The 20,766-nt window shown below is 43.5% G+C and overlaps 1 protein-coding gene across 13 annotated transcripts in view; it reads left to right on the forward strand.

The window, feature by feature from the left end:
• Nucleotides 1-1,150: 1,150 nt before the first annotated feature.
• Nucleotides 1,151-20,766, forward strand: part of kmt2e (lysine (K)-specific methyltransferase 2E) — a 30,163-nt gene continuing 10,547 nt past the window's right edge. For 4 of the 13 annotated variants that reach the window (XM_078242764.1, XM_078242766.1, XM_078242767.1 and 1 more), the window contains exons 1-13: nucleotides 1,151-1,477; nucleotides 10,729-10,913; nucleotides 15,148-15,262; nucleotides 16,437-16,666; nucleotides 16,822-16,961; nucleotides 17,460-17,641; nucleotides 17,746-17,784; nucleotides 17,891-18,091; nucleotides 18,221-18,351; nucleotides 18,567-18,684; nucleotides 18,809-18,918; nucleotides 19,055-19,307; nucleotides 20,382-20,480. In XM_078242764.1, coding sequence (XP_078098890.1) covers nucleotides 10,843-10,913; nucleotides 15,148-15,262; nucleotides 16,437-16,666; nucleotides 16,822-16,961; nucleotides 17,460-17,641; nucleotides 17,746-17,784; nucleotides 17,891-18,091; nucleotides 18,221-18,351; nucleotides 18,567-18,684; nucleotides 18,809-18,918; nucleotides 19,055-19,307; nucleotides 20,382-20,480 — 1,689 coding nt within the window. In that variant the 5' untranslated portion in view covers nucleotides 1,151-1,477; nucleotides 10,729-10,842. Of the gene's footprint in view, nucleotides 1,478-10,728; nucleotides 10,914-13,102; nucleotides 13,198-15,147; nucleotides 15,263-16,436; nucleotides 16,667-16,821; nucleotides 16,962-17,459; nucleotides 17,642-17,745; nucleotides 17,785-17,890; nucleotides 18,092-18,220; nucleotides 18,352-18,566; nucleotides 18,685-18,808; nucleotides 18,919-19,054; nucleotides 19,308-20,381; nucleotides 20,481-20,766 lie in introns of those variants that run through there. The other 9 variants (XM_078242765.1, XM_078242768.1, XM_078242771.1 and 6 more) reach the window with 4 other exon arrangements.

The raw sequence follows: 20,766 nt of genomic DNA on the forward strand, positions 1-20,766 counted from the left end.
TGCTCTTGTGTAAGGGGTTACATAACAGCTTAGTTGCCTCCTCCTGCGTTGGGTAGTGGATTTAGGTGCTCCTTTTCAGCAGTGCCAGTAGTAAAATCAAGGATTTTGGTCCAACCACATTTCGGTTTTGTAAACTTAGATAAGTGTCACAAGCATTTGTATGGCATATTTAATCAACAATCTGGTCTGGCCTACTCAGCCAACCTTTTTGGATGTCCAATTGTCACTTTAGCCTGTTTCTTTATGGAACTAAAACTGTAGATATTAAATGTAATATAAAACTGGCTGTGTAGGTTTGTGTTGAGGCAAAATACGCCTTTTCACCTCAAGAGGAAGAAGAGGAAACAGGAGGGGAAACGAGTTAGTTTAAACAAAATCTCCTGATAAAAACATTCCCATCGTGTTCATTTTCATGTGATCATGAAGATTGCACGGACCAGCGCACCACATTGTGTAGGCTGAGAATTGCAATGTGCTGCATTACATGCTGCAATATTTATTTGATGGGCTATTTTACAACCCTAACAAAAACAACGATTAAACCACCTGTATCATGACATCTATCACTTTTAAAATTATTTAACATGCCAAGGTCCAATTTGTCTAGTTATTGACCATCTGACAAGCATTGTCTTAAGCAGTGGTTCCCAAAGTGGGGTCCAGGGACCCCCAGGGGCCCTTGAGGGGGTTCCTCAGCCAGAAGGGAAATCATTTATTTTCACTATAATTATATCTATAACTAACACAATAACAGAATGTATGACTATTTTGGTCATGGGTTCCATACTCTTTCGGTTGCTGAAATAAAACATCTAAAGGGAAAAAAATCCCATCAGATGGGGGACCATGGGACAAAATCTTATCAAATGGGTGTCCATGATCTTATTTGTGTCAGTTTAGGGGTGACATGGGGGAAAAAACAAAAAAACACTGGTCTTAAGAGTGCAGAACAAAGTAAATCCAGAGTATTTTCGACAGAAACAGCAGTCTTAAGGAATGACAGTCGTGGACGCGCATGGAGAACGGTCACGGTGCCCCTGTGAAATCGGGAGTGTAGCCCCGCAGTATGTGGAGGCGGAGCTCGGGTTTAGCGATGGGGAGGGAGGGGGGGCTCGTGGGGGAGGCGGAGTCTCGGCAGTCCTGGCAGGGCCGCCATTTTTGCAAAGGGAAAAGAGACTGGTTTGAGGGGATCTAATTTCTAAAAGTCGCCGATGACTAGGGCACAGTTTTAACGGTTTCGAATTGATTTATAGTGAAATTTGGGTCACCTCGTAGAACAAGAAGCAAAGATTTTTTTCCACAGGAAAGGACTCGTTAGAGGACACATTTAAATACCAACATTGTAAAGCTTTGCTAGGGATCCGCAGTGTGTGGACAGAAGTATTGTTTTGGTTGTGGAAGCTGTGTGGAAAGCGACGGGGGTCTGACCCAGGTCCCCTTATTCGCTATTCAGATCATCCAGAGTGGACATAAAACGGTAAGTAAACGACATTAAGTGGTAGTTGTAGGGTGAGCACAAATCCTACCTGGAAGGCTATTGTTGGCTTTAGTTAACTAGGCATGCTGATGCTAACGTAGTGTAGTATCAGCTGAGTTTAGCTTGCTAGCTAGCAGAACAACGCCGTTAGGTCAAGGGTCTGTAGGTGTTCATCGCTTTCCTTTATATTCGCCTTGATCGAAATTTTAAAACCCGCTAACCAGATGACGCAAGTTTCCAATGTAGCTAGCTAAGTGTCAAGTTGGCAAGCTAAGAGACCACTTGCTAACTAGCGCATGCTACTAGCTCAAATTAGCTTGACACAGACCGAACAGGGAGCCCTGGCTCATCTTTGATAGTGTGGCGAGACACGAAACGTCATACAAAGTTATCGGGTTAATTGTATTTGCAGGTCGTAGTGATCAATATAATTATTTTCTACATAGATAAAGCAACCTTAACACTACACATTAACATTATGGGTAACGTAAGACGAAAACGCTGCACTTAGATTAATGGCTGTCCCATAGCCTAACGTGTAACGTCGTCGCTAGCTACATCATACAGACTCGGTCAACAACAGTTAACATTGCCAGCAGTTAAATTGTCCTTAAAAATCCGACATATTAATAGTGTTCACACTTTGACTAAAACTAGAAGGGGACTCACTTGATGTTTGGTTTGACACAGAGACACTGCGGGCCATAATGCGCACGGTTTCATCCGTTTCAATGTAAATAGTTATATTAATAATTCGTTATTTATTCCAGCACCATTTGCACTTTTGCATTGTCCTATTGTCTTACTGTTTACAATCCTCACAGAGCTGTTAGTCTACGCTTGTATGTACGTATGTATATTTATATACACTTTTATATACAAACTTATCTGTACATAGTAGTCAAATGTTTACATTGATCAGCTTTGTTGTCCTTGTTTTTAGCCGTATGTCTATTTGCGTATGTACTTTGAGAGCAACAAAAAGCCAGAGTCAAATTTCTTGTATGTGTTCACATTTACTTGGCCATTAAAGCTGATTCTGAAATAATGTGATCTACTAATATAACGTTAGCCGCTTTATATCCAACTAGTTAATTTACTTTACATTAGCTAAGGTCCTTGCAGCTGTCAGCAAACGCGCCAGTTCCATTTTGTTACTTAATTACAGTTTTTGCAACACTGTCAAACAGCCATGAAAACAGTACATTTTAACATGAGTTACAAACTTGAATTTCTCATGGTGGCTCCCACCCTTCTTACCAAAGCACGGGACATTATTTCCGTTGTGCTAAATTTCATACAATGCCACTGTTCAAAGCCAGAGAACAATGAGCTTTTGCATGCATGTACACAGATATATGAAAATGTTTAGTCTGTTATGTCTTGGTCGACTCAAAGCAAGACCAGCTGTTAAAATAACCTAAATGCCTAGCTAGCTACATTGCGCAGTAATCTCATGAGCTACTGAGCTTTTATGGAATCGTAGTTATGACAATATGTAATCGAGAATAGAACCAGTGTCAAAAGAGTAACTATTTTGTCATATTCGGACTTAAAAGTACATTTCGCGACCACTTAATTTAGACTCAGGGTGTATTGGGTTCAAATGTTGCAAGCGTGGGGGAGGGGGTGTTCAATTTGGACATTAGCTTTCAGTCATACCATTTTTAACTCCATGTCGATTGGCAACCCGTAGCCATGCTGAACTACACTGTCGTATTTTGTTGCTTTAGCTGACCTGAAACAAATTAACGTATGAGTGTGCAATCGGCTTTGGCTTGTCCCAGTTATCTTTCAACGCTGATATTTTCGCTCTTTCCTGTGTGAGACGAGCCAAGTATTAATCCACTTCTTTCGTGTCGGTACTAGCTCACTTTGCTAACTTTAACCCTCTACGCATTATGCCATTAGCTCCCGTTGGTTACCGCTAGCTTTGTGCGTTACTTTCCACGGTCATCTTACGCCTTTTATTTACGGTCCAAAGAGCGACAATAATATTGTGTTAAACGTTGCTTCTTTCGCTTTTTGCATAACAGTTAAAACGTTAAATTGAATGCGGTTCGTGCTTCGATTGTTTCGCTACCCAGAATGCCATTACCCTGCTACATTTCCAGAGGCCATTGCTGGCCGTAATTGCTAGCCTATTAGCTTACTGGCTTTGCTGTCGACGAATTCACAAAAAAACGTAATGGTAACAACACAGAGACTGTACCGACAGAGTGATACTTAAGGTAGAGTGTATGAAAGAGGCGATTGAATGCATTCTTGGGGATTTTCCTCCCATGGCGAGGCTCCCCTGGCCACACGGTTGTCTCGCCGTCCTGAGAAAAGCTCTATGAAAATGGCGACAGCACTAGGGTGTTGTGGTAACATAATAGCAACGTTGTACCCTCCACACCCCTATCGGCAGGACTGACTGCAGCGCCGACATACTCACTGGGAAGCAACTACACAACACATGGTTTTTATTTTGTTGAGTTTAGACATGACAGTAACGTCAAACAACCTAAAGCATACCTCGGTAATACTGCTCTTTTTGCTTATTATAGTTACAATCACTGACGCTGTTGTGCCTCCCCAAAACGAATAATATAGTATCCCTGTAACATGCGTCACGGTTTATGCTATTGCTCGTGTTTCGTGTTGGATGATGGGACATGAGGTTTATATCATTAAAAAAAATATTTACAAGTACCGCAAAATACAGTGAAGAACACATGATATAGATTTTGATAGCATTGAGCTTAATAAAGGTAAACAAGCACAACTCTTGTCAAAATAAATATATTCCAGACCTGCTCCCTGAAGGCATCTTTACTAAGTTAACATTATCTAGTTTGTCCCCTACATCCATGGTTTGTATTTCCTGTTTACTGTTTCACATGTATCTCCTTTAGTGTGATAGGAAATGCACTCAATATTTAATTGAAACACATTGGGAATGTGAGCTGGTTAGTAATGATGACAAATAATTATCATTTTGAATTTTAATGTTGATTAGGGAGGATAGTTTGATGCTTGTAGTGAGTGTGAAGAACAAGTTCAAAGACAAAGAAATTAGTTGAATATTTAATTTGCTTCAGCTCAAGACTCTGCCTAAACAAACATGGCAAATGTATTAGACACCATAACATGTTAGGGATGTCAGCCTTTTGATCTGATATTTATATTTGGCAAGGTAATATTATAGCCTACAATTACACAGGACATACTTCAAGTACACAATACTAAAAAAAAAAAAAAAAAGTTTAAAATTGAATATTTATTAATGCTGCCGGCCACGAATGTGCCCCAAAATTGCATTTTAACCATAGTACCATCTAATGTCAACATTTAAAAAAATTAAATATATAGGGAACCAAATGAAAGCTCCAGGTTAGTGTTATCAAGCCTGTGTGCTCTCACAAAGCCCTGCCATGATGTGGCACAGCTGTCCTTTCCTCTACATTACCCCGTGGGACAAACTTTGGCACTTTGTTCAGCTGAAATGTCTGTTCGTGACTATTGCCGAGGAGCGCTTTTTCCACCTGATAATTTTAATGCTAGTTGATTTTAAAAAAAAAAAAGGGGGAACATTTCTAAGTTGCAGTAGCACATTGAATCTCCAGTGTGATTATAGTTCAAACAATCAACAACATAAATGTGATTTTTTTTTTTTTCATGACTGTAAACAGCTGTGTAGCCGGCGGGTGAGGATGTTGTTGTCGTCGTCGTCTTTAGTGCGCCCCACCAGTGTTGGACCAATAGATGTTTCATACAAAGGTGCTTGTTTGACTAAAGCACCTCTCAATAGCAGGAGTAATGCACAACACAGGCCCCTAAACCCCTTCGAACCATACCTTTTTTAAATAGGCAGACGAAAGATGGTCAGTTTCAAGTCACTATCATTATTCTTTATATCATAAACATCACTAAGCACTTGAATGGTCTGTATAGCTTCTGTCCATTAAGGGTCAGTGTCCTTACAATGAAGTTCTAGTGGATATGGTTCACATCATAGTAAATGGCAAAGGGTCTTCTCTTCTGTGGAGGGTTTATTACTACAAGATGAGTGAGAGAGTGCTGCTGTGCAGTCTCTGCTACATAATACACAAAATCCCCAGCCATCTTGTTCTTACTTTTAAAGGAGCAGAGGCCCTATTTGACCTAATACTCATCCTTTTCCCCCTCTGTCTACATGATATTGAAGCTGAAAGTGTAAAATACCTGACTGGCTGCATGTTTGCCTGGTTGCCTTGTGCAGCAAAGTGTGTGTTTGCTTGCTTTGTTGACCGAGATGGTGACGGAAGGTGAGCTGCCACTCCCCTTCTGCCATAGGGACAGGGCACTCTGGCAGGCGGCAAGGAGTCAAAGCAGTCTCAGGTGACACACCTTTCCTCTCACCCTAGCCCCTAGACAGACTCTCGGAGGCACAATCGATCAAATAGCCAGCACGGAACTATTTCAGTTTTCATTGTGTGCAGCAGAGAGAGAGAGAGACAATAAAGAAGTCAAGCAGGTGCACAGGATGTCTATTGGTGTATTGACATATTGATAGGGCAGATAAAGGCCACAGACTCTTCTGCTTTCTCTTTGACACTCTTCCTGTACTTGGAGGAGCTCCCCTTGTTATTGTGCTCTGCCCAGTCTCCAGATAATAAACTCTCATCCCTGAAACAGTAGCATGCCTGTGAAGGCGAAATGTATGTCTCTGTAGATACACACCTCACCATGTGGAGCTAAGCTGTGCGGCTTTGGCCTGGTCTCCAGTGACCTCACTTGTGTGGTACCCAGACCCTGAGAGACCCAGAGACAAAGTTGCCTGACTCTGGAGCCCAACACAGTCACATGGTATCCCAGCTGGGAGGAGAAGCCAGGGCTCAGGTGACCTGTTTTTGTGCTGCTAGATGGGCTGTAACAGATCCCTCTTTAAACTAGCAAGCTGCCCACTGACAGGTGGCTTTAGGGCTGGGGCTGCTGAGACTGCATCCCTCCTACACCTCCCTAACCTTTTTCCTGTTGCTGTGCCTGTGTTACAATAGCATTGATGGGTAGTAGTAGCACAGGGCAGGATAGGCCGAATAAAGAGGGGATGTGCCCTCAATGTTGGTGATGTAACGGCAGTGCGGTCCAGGTGCGAAATTGATCCTCTAACATTGATGTAATGGACCTGAGTGGATCTTACTGTTGTTTTGCTCTGTAGATGCTGAGATGCCTCTCCACATTTTCTCTGGACACACATGTACATCTCACACTTTTAGTTAGCTGCACGTTGCATTCTCCAAATGCTGTAATTGGCTTCCAGCTGCTCTGACAACCAGGATAGGTCTCCAGGACCAATAGACAACATCATATTGGCCTTCACAACCTCAGTCACACAGAAAAAGATGCACCTTTATGTGAATTGGTTCATTTAATGTAATTTGTACCTGTCTAGTTTGCAAATGTTTAAAGGAACTCACCCTTGACCACACAGAGCCTGGCTGTGATACTCTGTAAGCAGGAGTGAGAGGGAGATGGAGGGATCGTGCCCCGGGGGTTCTCTTGAACAGACATTACTCAAGACTACAGGAGGGCTGCCCCAGCTTTGCTGCCAGATCCTGTTCCTACTGATCTACTCACTCGCTTGCTGTTTGAACTGAGCACAGAGGATATTGTTTTGCTTTTTGTCCTTGGGAGGCTGTATTAGGATTATATGTCTCACGTCTTATCTATTACAGCCATGTAAAAAGTCCCCATGCAGATAAAACGTGGCAGTTACCAAGCCTGATGTGATGCCCTTTGAAGTTGCAGCTTCATGCCCACTGTGACTAGACATGTAACGTAGCCCTGAAAACCTCCTACATTTTCACTTTGTTTCTTCATCAGCCTGCTGCACTGCTGGCCCTACTCCTTTATTGTTTACTAATTGCTAGTTATGAGACATGAACACTGCAACACCGCTGTCTCCTCGTCACCTGACTGCTAAATGGGCTGATCTTTACAATCTGCCGAGGTACTGGCTTGCACTCACAACAGCACAGACCTATTGTTTGGACGCTCACATCCATATCCCCGGCTGTATTGATGTATGACTTCACCTTCAGTGCTCAAGTGCAGAGGGAGCGCTGGCAGCCTGGGCACACAGATTTATGAAGGACAGGGCAGATGCAATGTGTCCCACTATGGGTACTATGAAAAAGGGGGCCAGGCCTGCATTCCATCTGGGTCGTGCTTCCTGTGTACATGGCTGTATTTTTATGAGTTTGTTTTATCTGTTTGTTTATGAGCTGAGTCATTGCAGCCAGCTATGATGATGGTGTGAAGTCACATCAGGTTGGCAGGGGGGCTGTGGGACTCAGTTGGAATCCCTCATTTTCTGTTGCTCCTCCCACTTATCGAAAAAACATAGTCTGCTGCGAAAATAAGAATGAAAACACTCGCACACAAAGCAGTGGTAATAAACTGGAGAGAGAGGAAAGCTGTTGTCTGTAGTGGCATGGTTTTGAGTGGTGGTATGGGTTTTCCCCTCACTGTCTTCAGTGCGGTTCTGTCTTAAGAGGATAGTTATTCCCCACACAATGACGTGACTGTGTCCCCTTGCTGAGGGAGGGAGGGAAGGAGGAGAAAGGAGAGACTGGGTTGAGCTATGTGCTCCATTCTGCCACCCAGAGTCCACCCAGGTCTAGGCTGTGTAGCGTCACTGTCAGACAGACCCCATGTACACCTCCCCCACCCCGCTGCCCTCTGAAATGGAAGGGCTGTGGATGATTTCTAAAGCTCCCTACAGCGCGAGAAAATCTGTTCAAAGAGCGCATGAAAGGTGAACGGTTTTAGAGAAAGGCGAAACCACTAAACCAAACAAACCTAAACCACTTCCATCTTGTGCCTTCTTTTACTATTGTCCACTTTCACTACATGTCTCTCTATGTCCCTGTTCTATTCACCCTCCCCTGTGCATGTTCCCCATTTACCCCACCCCTCGCTTTGCTCATGTGTTTCCATAACAGCAGTGGATTTGGCCAAAGGTGGCTTTAAATGGTCTCTCCTGGGCTCTTTGTAATTAGGAACTGCGTCTGCGACACTCCCCTTCGCTCTGCGTTACTGTCTTCAGGTTTATTTAGGAAATGCACAGAGGAGGGAGAGAAATCCGGCTGGGTGGGGTGACTGGGCACAGGAAAGGGGGGAGGGAGGGGGATTTTTTTTTCTGTTTTCTTTTCCTTTCTTTGACTGCGTTTCTCCGGGGTTATGGACAGCTCTAGAGGAAGTAGGAGGAGCGGGCAGAGGCAGTCACAGTGCAGCTCAGATTTAGTCAGGAATGCTGCTGTACTGTACTTGTTTTCTTTTTTCCAGCCGCCTTTTGTCAGTCTCTTGACTGTATCTGGCTGCAGCGCAGTGCACATATGTTTGCACACAGCTCTTCCCTATAGTGAAGAATGTTTAAAAGGACAGGGCGAGGGGTTATCTGTCTAGGTGTGTGTGTGTCTGTGTGTGCATGTTCCTTAGTTGTGACAGCAGGATTCCCTAGATGAAGTGGAGACAAACCTAGTGGATGGGGGAACAAACAGGCTGCTTTGGAGGATAAGCATTTTACCAGTGCTCAAACATACTGGGCCTCTCCAATAATGCAAAGGAGGGGGAGTCTGTCATTTCAGTTTTTTTGGCAAACTGGCTAACCTTGTTGAAAGAGAGTTCTGGGTACAGCTTCCCTCATGAAATGCCTCTGCCAGTGATAAAGCCCTGCTATTTAACCCAGTCACTGCACACAGAGTCAGAAGAGAATATGGAGGGTGATCCCATCAGTAGTCCTGGCTGGCGCACAGGCACACGGGTCTTCTTCCTGCTATTAATTAGGCCTGGAGCTGACAGCTGTCATGCCTGAGCCTCTCACCAGTCCTGCTGGCTCAAATAGTGCATTTGGGTGAATTAGTACCTGAAATTGCTCTCAGGGCTGTCCTTTCCTATTTACAGAATCTTTGTGTGTGTGTGTGTGTGTGTGCGCCCCCTGTGAACGGTGAGTTTCCTTGACAGAGGCCTTGTAGTTAATAGCCAACCTGGTAAGGAAATACAGGTTTCCTGGAGAGAGACGTGTGTCGACATGCATTTGTGTGAGTGCTTCAGAGGACAAGGTTAGGCCAGAGTGGGCAGATACCTCATAGACATGCATAGACAGGTTTTGGTGTGATGGTGCGTTATTGCTTGCTAAGTGTTTGAATTATGTCCCTACTCAATATATGACATATCCCTGCTTTGTAACCCCTCTACCATCTACACCCGTAGCATGATCTGAGCCTCTGTTTGGCCTGAGTGTGCATGAGCAGGCCAGGCGGAGGTGTGACCTCCAGCCTATTTTGTCTCGGCATCTGTCCCTCCCATTAATCCCGCTTATCAACAGAGCTCTCTGTATCAGGGGCAGCCACACATATGCTCCTGTCTCGATTCACATCGGACTCAAATGCATGGCTTAATATTCCCATCAATACTGTTGCTAGTGTATAATTTATTAGTTCAACCAACCTCCTACTTAGTGACCAAAGGGACACTACATCCATTGCCTGACACCTAATGCAGTCAAGTATTGATGACTTGATCCAACAGCAGCTTTTTCCATGTGAATAGCTTGCAATCCTAACGGTAGCAACAATCACAACAGAAGCTTTGCTATCAACAAAATGTCTAATGTAAAGATTTTGTGTCCGTGTCTTTTATTGAGATGAGTGTGTGTGAGGGCTTAGAATAGAGCAGTCCTCTTTAGTCGAAGGGGGAAAAATGGCCTCTGTGTGTTGCATTATTCCTCCCTCCTTTCATGGCGGCTGGCTGCTCTGTGTTCTCTTGCTCCCCTTTGTGGGAGCTTTCTTACAGTGCATCCTTCTGCATTCCTGGCAGATCTTGTGTAGAGGTCGCTTTAGCGCAGTTCACAACAGCAGCTCAGGCTTAACCTTACAAAATCATATCCTTTCGCTTTTCATCAGTCAATACCTCAGCTTGGTAGCGTTGTCAGAGGGGAAATTCCTATCATACACTTCCATGTCAAACACTTTTCTTGGTCTGAATGTATGAGTCATGCATTAACATGTGCTGGAAATACCCTGTTTTCAATATGATTTGTAATTTCAGGTTTGCTAGGTACTGCAGCTTTGCAAGTGCTTTTGTTCTTGGTATGAAAGAAATCACACATTGTTGAACTGATTATCAATGTATGCTTGTAAAGATGCTTCTACCCAATACTAACTGATTTTCTTTGTTCCCTTTCTCTTTTGTCTGTCTTTTTCCCTCTCCTACTACATGTTCAGGCCTTGTGGATGCACTTAGATGTCTGCAATGACTGCTGTGGCTGGCATGCCTCAGTGTTTTGGACTCCCATTCTCTGGACTCAGTAGGACAAGAACTGATCAGCAGAGAACGTCATGAGCATAGTCATCCCAGTAGGGGTGGACACAGCAGACACCTCATATCTGGACATGGCTGCGGGCTCAGAGTGAGTAACACTGACAAACCCACCAAAACTTCACTGTTCACACCTTCTATCCCGCCTCACTTTCTCATTTTCTCCACTCATTCATTCTTGCATACCATCTTCATCTTTGACAAAAGTTCATTCTCAGTTTCGCTACCACTGTTCTCGGATTAAAGCAGCTCTATTGTCTTTTTCTTAACTCTATGCCTTGATTCAAGTCTCTCTTTCCACATCTCCACGTTTACAAAGTTACTGTTAATGGGATTGATTATACTTGCACTCCACCATCACATAGATGTACTCATCATTCAGCCATTAACTACATCTGCCCATGTGAAATTGGCAGTGAGCCTAGAATGTAGATGTGTGTGCCGACTGTGTTTATAACACTGTGTGAATCGTACAAAACATACTTTTCCTTGATTTTTTTTCTATTGATGTTTGCATGTGTGTACTCTGCATTGAGTCAGTAATACAGAAATGGGGCATGGAGCCATGGCAACAAGCCTCCTATTGCCCCTCCTCTCTGTTTCCCAGTCTTGTCAAGGACATTGCCGTGGCTTTTTCTGGTCAAATAAATGAAGCAAGAGGTTCTCGTATGACTAAAGAATAACACACGTCATCAACTTGTGGAGGGGGCTCCTGTCTCTTTAAAAGAGTGCGAGCCCTCCCCTCTGCCTTCATCAGAGCTGTTGCAGTGACAGCTTGTGTTGCCATGGTATCTGTCCCTCACTCCCCTCAGCACTGCGCAGGGCCTGTTGCCATGGTCACTGGCCTGAGTGACAGGTGGCCCTCACATAGACATGGCGTCTTAAACAGTCCCACTGCGTACCCTTGCCCCCCTCCTCCACTCCACGGAGCTGTTGCCATCGGGGGTAGGAGTTAGCCCCTTGCCTCGACTCTCTCACTCACTCACTCACTCACTCACTCTTTGTTCATCCAAGCTCTGCGTCCGATCGCCTGCTGCAGCTTTATTCAAAAGCAGATAACAAGCTTGAAAGGGGCTTCCACCTGCTGCTGCGCAGGTCCCGTCCTGACCAGAGGGACGGAACGTAGCTGAACACACACTTACACACACACACAGCTCATTGGTGTATTGTGAGTGGCCAGCCGAGTCTGGGATAGTGGGGCTGGTTACTCACCAGTGAAACAGCGTCACGTCCCTTCCACATCCCCCTGAAGACTGCAGCAGCGTGACCAGCTGTTGGCTAATGCAGTGTGTGTGTCCACAGTGACACACAGAGCCTGGCGTGCGCGCACACGCCGCCAACAGAATACGTAGTGTTGCCATGGCAGCAAGTGGGAGCTCTTTAGGAGTAAAGGCGTTGCCCCTGGCTGTTCAATGCTGCTCTTTTTCTCTCCTGATGTTAATCCCTCCATTCTCCACGCTCGTCCGCTCTGATTCTTCACCCTCTCATAGCATGCGTTTGCATTCTTAATAACATCTGTTCCTTTTTAAATACTCTTTGACATGTATGAGCTATAAATAGTGCATACCTTAATTTGAACTTAAATTGCCAAAAAAAGTCTTTTCATTTCTTTCTCTCACTCTTTTCATGTGCATGACGCAAGGCTGTACCTGTTCATGTTTGAGTCTGATCATGACCTGTTTGTCTGCAACCCTTCCGACTTGTACTGTATGTACTCTAACTCTCTTGGCCCTCCTTCCTATTCCCTGGAAAGGAGCCATGATACAAACCCTCTAGCTATGCACACATACATTCAAACACGCTTACTTCCTTCCCACTGAACAAGCTGGCTCACTTGTTTGCCTTCTTTCTGTCTCTCTCACTCATTCACTTGTAGTTCAAACTGAAAGAGTGCAAAAGCCCAATTCTCTTTATATATAATTTCCTTCCTTAACCACTTAATGATACATGCCTCGGCCAAATCTTAAATCCATGTATTGTAAAATGTAGACTTTGATCTGGTTAATCATTAATGGGGGAAAAGTTAGTGAGCCTACTGCACTCTCAAGTATGATTTTAAATTCTCCCTCTAACTTTTTAAGCCAGGCTCTTTCCACACACTCAAACAGTTTAGATTGTTCTGTTTGGCAGTTATTCTGTTGTGCATACACTCACAAAAACATGCACACACACACACACACACACACACACACACACACACACACACACACACACACACACACACACCTTTCCCTGGGTCCGCCTCCAGACCTCATGCATGCACTTACGTTTTCACTTTAACAGTGAATACTTGAGCGGCAACTCGCACAGGAAGTGTTGCACATTGCTCTTACGGCATGCAACAAGTGTGATAGGGCTGAGAAGGGCTCACGCAGGTATCGTATCACCACTTAACCTTGGGACTCTTATTAAAATTTCATTTGTGTCGTTATCTATATCTCCAAATGTGGCTGGTTCTTTTCACTGTACTTGTTTTCCGAATAAGAGAAATATGGCGGGTATGGAGTCACAGTGTAAGCGAAGCTGAACAGTTTTTTACATGCTGTTTTAAATGCTACATGGCCTGTTCAGAGTCCCCATAGTCTTTTGTACCTATCTTACTCTGTATTCCTGAGAGGCTGTCCAGTATGCTTAGTGAGCTTCTCTGTTTTTTTTGCCTTGTTTACGGAAACTTGTTGTGAGTGACACTCATGGAGTCAGATGGTGTATGGTGTACTTTTAGTGTTGATAGAGACAGAGCATAGTAGGAACCAAGCTCAGCAGCTGTGACATATACCTATACACTAGGTTTTGTATGTCTCCAACCTTGAAGCAGTTTTCTAGCTCTGTGAAAGCAGGAGAATCCAGTAATGTTTGAACGCATGATTGAACCATTAACGCATGTGGGTTATCGCACCTTGCTTTCAACTCGCCTTGTATCACAAATGCATCGTGCTTGTCCTGTTTTCCTCTCTTCCTTTTTTCTTCCCTCTTCATACCCGACTGTCTTGTCTCAGGCCATCCGTTTTGCCAGTTCCACTTCCCTCTTCCTCTAGAGCCACCCCCTCAGCAACTGAACAGTAGATTAAGCATTTCATAATAAGGGAGGGTTGGTCTCAAACGGCCAAACAGGCTCTCCCCTTAACTGCATTGTGATCCTGGCGAAAGTGGTTGTACTTGTTTGGTATGAATACAAGGTTGTGTGCGTGTTGTTTTGTGTGAGTGAGAGACACAATGTTTGTAACAATTGCCTTGTAGATCTGGGTTCAGAGGTACAATTGTCATTTATTTTAACATGTATTATTTGTCTCACTCTCTGGCCTGAGTTTTCCATCCAAGGTGGCATGACGGTCAGTGGTGGAAGAAGTATTCAGATCCTTTTACCTAAGTAAAATAAGGCTGCAACTAATGATTATTTTCATTATTAAATTATCTGCTGATTATTTTATAGATTAATCAATTAATAGTTTGGTCTATAACATGTCCATCCCTGTTTCTCAAACAGACATTTTAATGTCTTAAAATGTCTTGTTTTATCAGTCTAAATCATAAAGATATTTAGTTTAATATGATATTTAACAGAGAAACAAAGGAAATCTCCATATTTGAGAGGCTAAAAACAGCATTTTCTGCCATCTACAAAGTAAAATAATTATCAATAAAAAGTACTTTAAGTATCTAAAGCAAAATGGCCCATTTAACAGATATATAGTAATATGACATATGTTTGTATTTGAAAGAAAAACAACTTCACAAATTTGTATGCATGTATTCCCTAATCTTTACTTTTTATTGTGAAATAACAGATATTTGGGTTATTTAACCATGTGACAAGAACTACACAGTGCTTTTTTATCAGTTACAAGCCAAAAAGGCTGGAAACCACTGGTTTGATTTGTAATGCGTGGCATTTTGTAAGCTTATTACATTTTTTTTAATTTTTTTATTTGTGTAAAACCTTAAAGTCTAATTCAAGTCTAGTCTAGTAATCAAGTAATTATTACTGATACCTGATAAATGTAATGATGTTAAAAGTCAAATATTTAACCCTGAAATGGAGTACAGTAGAGGCGTAAAGTAGCATAAAATGGCTATACATAGTCACGTTCCACCACTGGGTGTGCATTGGCCTTCAACTGCCCCAGGCCCCACACAGTGTTACTGTCTATATTCTTGCCACTATACCTCCGTGTCACCACCAGTAGCTACCCTGCTTCCCTGCTAAGCCTACTGACGCACACACACTTCCTCACACTGTTGGAGGGAAACAATTTGTCTGTGTAACCTTGTTATCTGAGTTTTAGAGTGTACAGTAATGTGTGTCCTTTGTTTGTGTTGCTGCTCAGCAGACCAGAATCGGTGGAGGCCAGCCCTGTGGTGGTGGAAAAGTCCAGCTACCCACACCAGATCTACAGCAGCAGTTCTCACCATTCCCACAGTTACATTGGCCTGCCTTACGCTGTGAGTACACACACTGTTCTTCCCTTCTCACCCTATTACAAATACCTACACACCTTTAACCTACACACCTTTAGCCCTCCCTGTCTGTTAATCATTGAGGGCAACATGAATACCCCCCATTACGGCTGATGTAGAACATTGACTTGTAATAAACTGGTTCACTTAATTAGAGATGTTCCGATACCGATACCAGTATCGTTATCGGCTCCGATACTGCCTAAAATGCTGGTATCGGGAAGTACTGGAGTTTATGCACCGATCCGATACCACGTAATAAAGCCCTAAAGAAAATCCACGTTAAAGTAGTTTATTTATGTTATTTTTCCGTTATAACTGACTGTCAAACTGGATAAATAAAGTTCTGTGGCATTCATTGTTTGTGTTTGTTCATGTTTCACAAAGAGTTTAACCTGAGCCAGACCGACAACAAAGATATAAATCATATCACATCCATACAAGGATAGTAGTATACAGTTGTTAAAACATAATAAAATATATGACACACTGGTATCGGATCGGTACTCTGTATCGGCCAATACGCAAGTTCAGGTATCGGAATCAGTATCGGGAAGCAAAAAATGGTATCAGGCCATCTCTACACTTAATCTTGGTCATATAGGAAATTAAAGCTACAATGGGGTTGGTTGATCAGGTGATCGGCAAAAAATTAATCAGCAACTATTTCGATAATCTATTAATTGTTTAATCAAACACGGCAAAGATTTGATAGTCCCAGCTTCTCAAGTGTGAGAATTTGTTGCTTTTCCTTGTTTTACGTTATAGTATATGTACTATTTTTATAGTATATGTACTATTTTTATAGTATATTATGTTTTTGTTTTGGGCAAAACAAGACACTTGATGACATCGGCTTAAGGAAATTGTGACGGGTATTTACTGTTTTCTGATGTTTGATTAATGATTATTTAAAAGAATATTGGCAGATTGATCGATAATGAAAATAATCAGTAGTTGCAGCCGTATAGGAAACATTAACTATATTATTCACTGTATTTCTGTAATACAACACCTTCAGGATTTAAGTTTTATTCTGCTGCTCCTTATCCTCACAAATGCTGCACATTTTGGTGATTTTTGCTTTGTGAATTATCACTACACTAAACTGTTATTTACCTACACCACATAACCCCCCTATCTGCCATCCTTTCATCAGGATCATAACTATGGGGCGCGGCCCCCACCCACTCCACCGGCCTCCCCGCCCCCCTCCATGTTGATCCGACAAGGAGAGGGGGGGTTGTTTGTTCCAGGGGGCCAGGACGAAGCATCCAGGGGTACCACGCTCAGCACCTCGGAGGATGGCAGCTACGGGGCTGACATCACCCGCTGCATCTGTGGCTTCACCCACGATGACGGCTACATGATCTGCTGTGACAAGTGCAGGTAAGAGCCCAGTTGACACGTCATTATTCACCAGATCTTTTTCATGATCTTTAAGTAGCTGATGACTCAAACGTTTGTGGCCCAAAGTTGTTGTTAACATTGACTTTGAACTGTGATTTAAAAGCTTGTTAAAATCCTTTGATATTATTTTCTAGTGCCTGGCAGCATATAGACTGCATGGGCATCGACAGGCAGAACATTCCTGAGACCTACCTGTGTGAACGCTGCCAACCACGACACCTAGATAGAGAGAGGGCCATCCTGCTGCAGACCAGGAAACGAGAATGTTTGTCTGGTAAGCAAGACTACACAGATGGATATATAGGCTATTGTCTTTCTAAATATTGCTTTAGACCTTAATCCTTTTAGTTTACCTTTTGTTACTTGACACAAAGTTGGATAAAACACAGAGTAGGTGGTTGTTTTGAGAGCTGCATCACCCACTGCATGTAGTAAAGCGTTTTCTATGAAGGCTTAACATAGATCTTTTAGTTCTGCTTTTACTGGCCTCCTTGCTGCAGTAAATGGCCATACAGTTAGTAAATCCAGCAGGTTGTAGTCAGGGTGCATTCCCCCCACTCCCCCCTCCCTGCAGGTCAGGCCTGAGCCTGGGACACACTGACACCTGCTGGACAAGAAGCAAACTCCTTTTCTAATCTGTGCTGTAACATACCTCATCTTCTATTATTGTAACATGGCTAGCTCTTTTTTTTTCTTTTTTGCCTGCTGCAGCTCTTTATAGCTTTGTTCCGTACTCCCTCCTATTAACTCATGTTTTTGTTTGCGTATTCAGATGGGGACACCAGTGCTACGGAGAGTGGAGATGAGGTACCGCTAGAGCTCTACTCCACCTTCCAACACACACCTACCACCATCACCCTCACTACTGGGCGCCTTGGCAATAAGCAGACTGATAAAAAACGCAAAAAGAGTGGTGATAAAGAGCCTCCAGCATCTTCTGCCCGAGCTAAGAAGGTCAGGTTTGACTAATTAATTTATAATGAACCGAGTCAAAGCACATTATGTATTATATGCTTGAACTTCAATTAACATTAAAGTTTCAATTTCTTTTTTGCCAGGCCTTCCGAGAGGGATCCAGAAAATCCTCCAGAGTGAAGGTAAACTCACAGAACCATTGTGTTCAGAGTCCTGTAGTCTTCTTCTGTCAAAACTTCAGCCACATTTACCAACAACTATCCTGTTTTTATGTTGTTTTTTTCTCAGGGTGCAGCTCCAGAGCAGGAGCCGACAGATCACCTGTCTCTGTGGGAGAACAAGATCAAGACGTGGATGGAGCGCTATGAGGAGGCCAGCAGCAATCAGTACAGTGAGGACGTCCAGGTCCTGTTGCGTGTTAAAGAGCAGGGCGACGGCAAGAGCCTGGCATACAACACGCATCCCGCTTCTTTCAAACCGCCTGTGGAGGTATAAACAGTCTGTACAGTAAAGTCAGATGTCCAAACTCACCCACGCTTAAAATCCTTTAGTGTAGTAATTGACTGTGTAGCCTGCCCCAGATCTGTACTCACGTCTGACTGTCTCTCTCTCTTTCAGAGTCAAGTTCAGAAGAACAAGAAGATCCTCAAGGCGGTGCGAGACTTGGCCCCAGACTCCCTCATCATTGAGTACAGGGGAAAGTTCATGCTTCGACAGCAGTTTGAAGCCAATGGGTACTTCTTCAAGAGGTCAGGATGCTAGTCACTTACCAAAAGGATATCTCCTTAGAGTTCTTTTTTTTTATGAATGTAAATGGAATATTACTGCATTTTCTTTTATGCAGGTCAAACAAATTAGCGTGGGGACTTGGGATGGATAGCTATGCATTGTAGTTCATTACAGTGTGGTGTTTTTAATGTGAATTATTAACACAGGTATTGACCTTACTTGTTTCCCTCTATAGGCCATACCCATTTGTGTTATTTTATTCTAAATTCGACGGACTGGAGATGTGTGTGGACGCTCGCAGCTTTGGCAACGAGGCCCGCTTCATCCGCCGCTCCTGCACCCCTAATTCTGAAGTAGGTAAACCTCCCAAAAAACAGGATGACTAGATTAATCTTGCCTATTTTAATTAAGCCAGCCCTTACTTTCTGCACCCATCAATGATTTGTCTTCGCTAATGTTTTGCTTAACCTCCCCCAGGTGCGGCACGTCATTGAGGATGGCATGCTGCATTTATACATCTACTCATTGAGGCCGATCACCAAAGGCACAGAGATCACCATTGGTTTTGATTATGACTATGGCAGCTGGTGAGTTATAAGGAGTGACTTTAGCAAGTAGCATTCAGAACCACATTAGCAAGGCAAGATCATTTCGCCTTCTAACTTCATATTTTGCTCTCTCTCTTCTTTTTGTGTGTCTTTCTCTTCTCTTTAATATTTGCAGTAAATACAAGGTGGACTGTGCCTGTGTGAAGGGGAACCAGGAGTGCCCGGTGCTCAAGCACAACCTAGAACCCACAGAGAACCTGGGCTCTGGGGGCCGGCGACGAGGGAGCCGCAAGGACAAGGAGACGGTCCGGGAGGACCAGGGCCAGAACCAGAACATGGGTTTGGACGGCGAGGGGAAGAGTAAGAGCGTAGGCGACGGCAAACAGAGGAAACTCTCTCCTCTCCGCCTCTCCATCTCAAACAACCAGGCAAGATTACACTTTTATGAACATCACACTTAATGCACCCAATCTCATCCTTCTTTAATCACATGTTACATGTTTAGACTTTGTCTACTATAGCATATTTTGTGTTAACCTACATTACCCTTGTGGTCAATGCATGCAATTTTGTTTGATCTTTGTTAAATGTTTTGTGCATGTGTTTTCCATTGTTAGTCACTCTACTTTTCCCATCATCCATTTATGCATTCACCTTTGCCCCCCAACTAATAATTTTGAGAGCATAACTCAAATTTACTGTCCCTGCACAACACTTTTGCAATACACTTTTGTGCAACTTGTCTGGCAGAAATGTGTTGCAGTGTATTACCCTTTTGTGCAACACACTCAGAGAATGGCGTTTCTCTCGAATGTGTTAACAGAATGTCGTCCGTTCCAGAAAAGCAATTTTCACTAGCCATGACCGAGCCAAATTGTTATAAATTTGGTTCATTCAGCAGTTTGAAATCAAAGAAGTGTTGTTAGTGTCAAAGTGTATTTAATAAAATGTGGTGCTTGATCATTCAGCACTCAGTCCAGTGTGTCACATAGCTTTAGACTGTGGTTTACCCCCAAATGTTTTGCCGAGTTGTGTCACAGCTCAAAGGAAGAAAGACAAGACGTCCCGACAGGAGATGGAATGGTCTAAAAGTCATCGCTATTACAACCCTATGTTCACACTGAAGGCAGGGCAGAGTATGTCAGTTGCTAAATGGTTCATTCTGTCAGAGGGTGCTGGGACAGCATGGAGTGTGCTCACAGTGGAACACATACTATGAGGTGCATATGCAGATTCATTAACCATCATTTATGAACAACAGGGTGCTGGTGAGACCAAAGACAAATTCTGAGCATGTGTGTTTTGTGCACAGACTGACCTCTTAAAAAAAAAAAAAAAAGTTACTTCCCTGTATATTTCAGGTTACTTCCCCTGCCCCTCTCCCCCCTCCCTCACCCCACCTCTCCTCCCCTCCCGTCTTACCTGTCTCCCTCTAGTCTGTAGCCAGACTAACTGATCAGCCGTGATAAAGCGCCATACCCCCCTCTCCCCTCCTCTTACAGGATCCTGAGTTATATGAGGATCTAGAAGACAAAACCTCCATTAGCAATGAAGTAGAGATGGAGTCAGAGGAGCAGATTGCAGAGAGGAGGAGGAAGATGGTAAGTGTGCCAAGCTAGGGGCTACAGCGTTTTTTTTGCCATGCAGCCACCCAGCAGAAAGAGTGAAAATAAAAATAAGCCTGTCCCCTGTTGCTCCCAGTGTGGTGGACCTAACTATTTGTCTGCTATTGGGGCTGTGGCTTGGATAGGAGCAGCTGTCCTCTACCTCCCTTCCATTAAACTACACTCCTCTTCATCACTTATCTACTGCTCGTGCTCCCACCTCTGTCAATGCCCTTGTTTGTGTTTTGCTCAGTCCTATTTGTTTTTTCTCCCTCCTGCAGCT

Source organism: Sander vitreus, chromosome 23 (assembly GCF_031162955.1).
Source record: "Sander vitreus isolate 19-12246 chromosome 23, sanVit1, whole genome shotgun sequence".
NCBI lineage: Eukaryota > Metazoa > Chordata > Actinopteri > Perciformes > Percidae > Sander > Sander vitreus.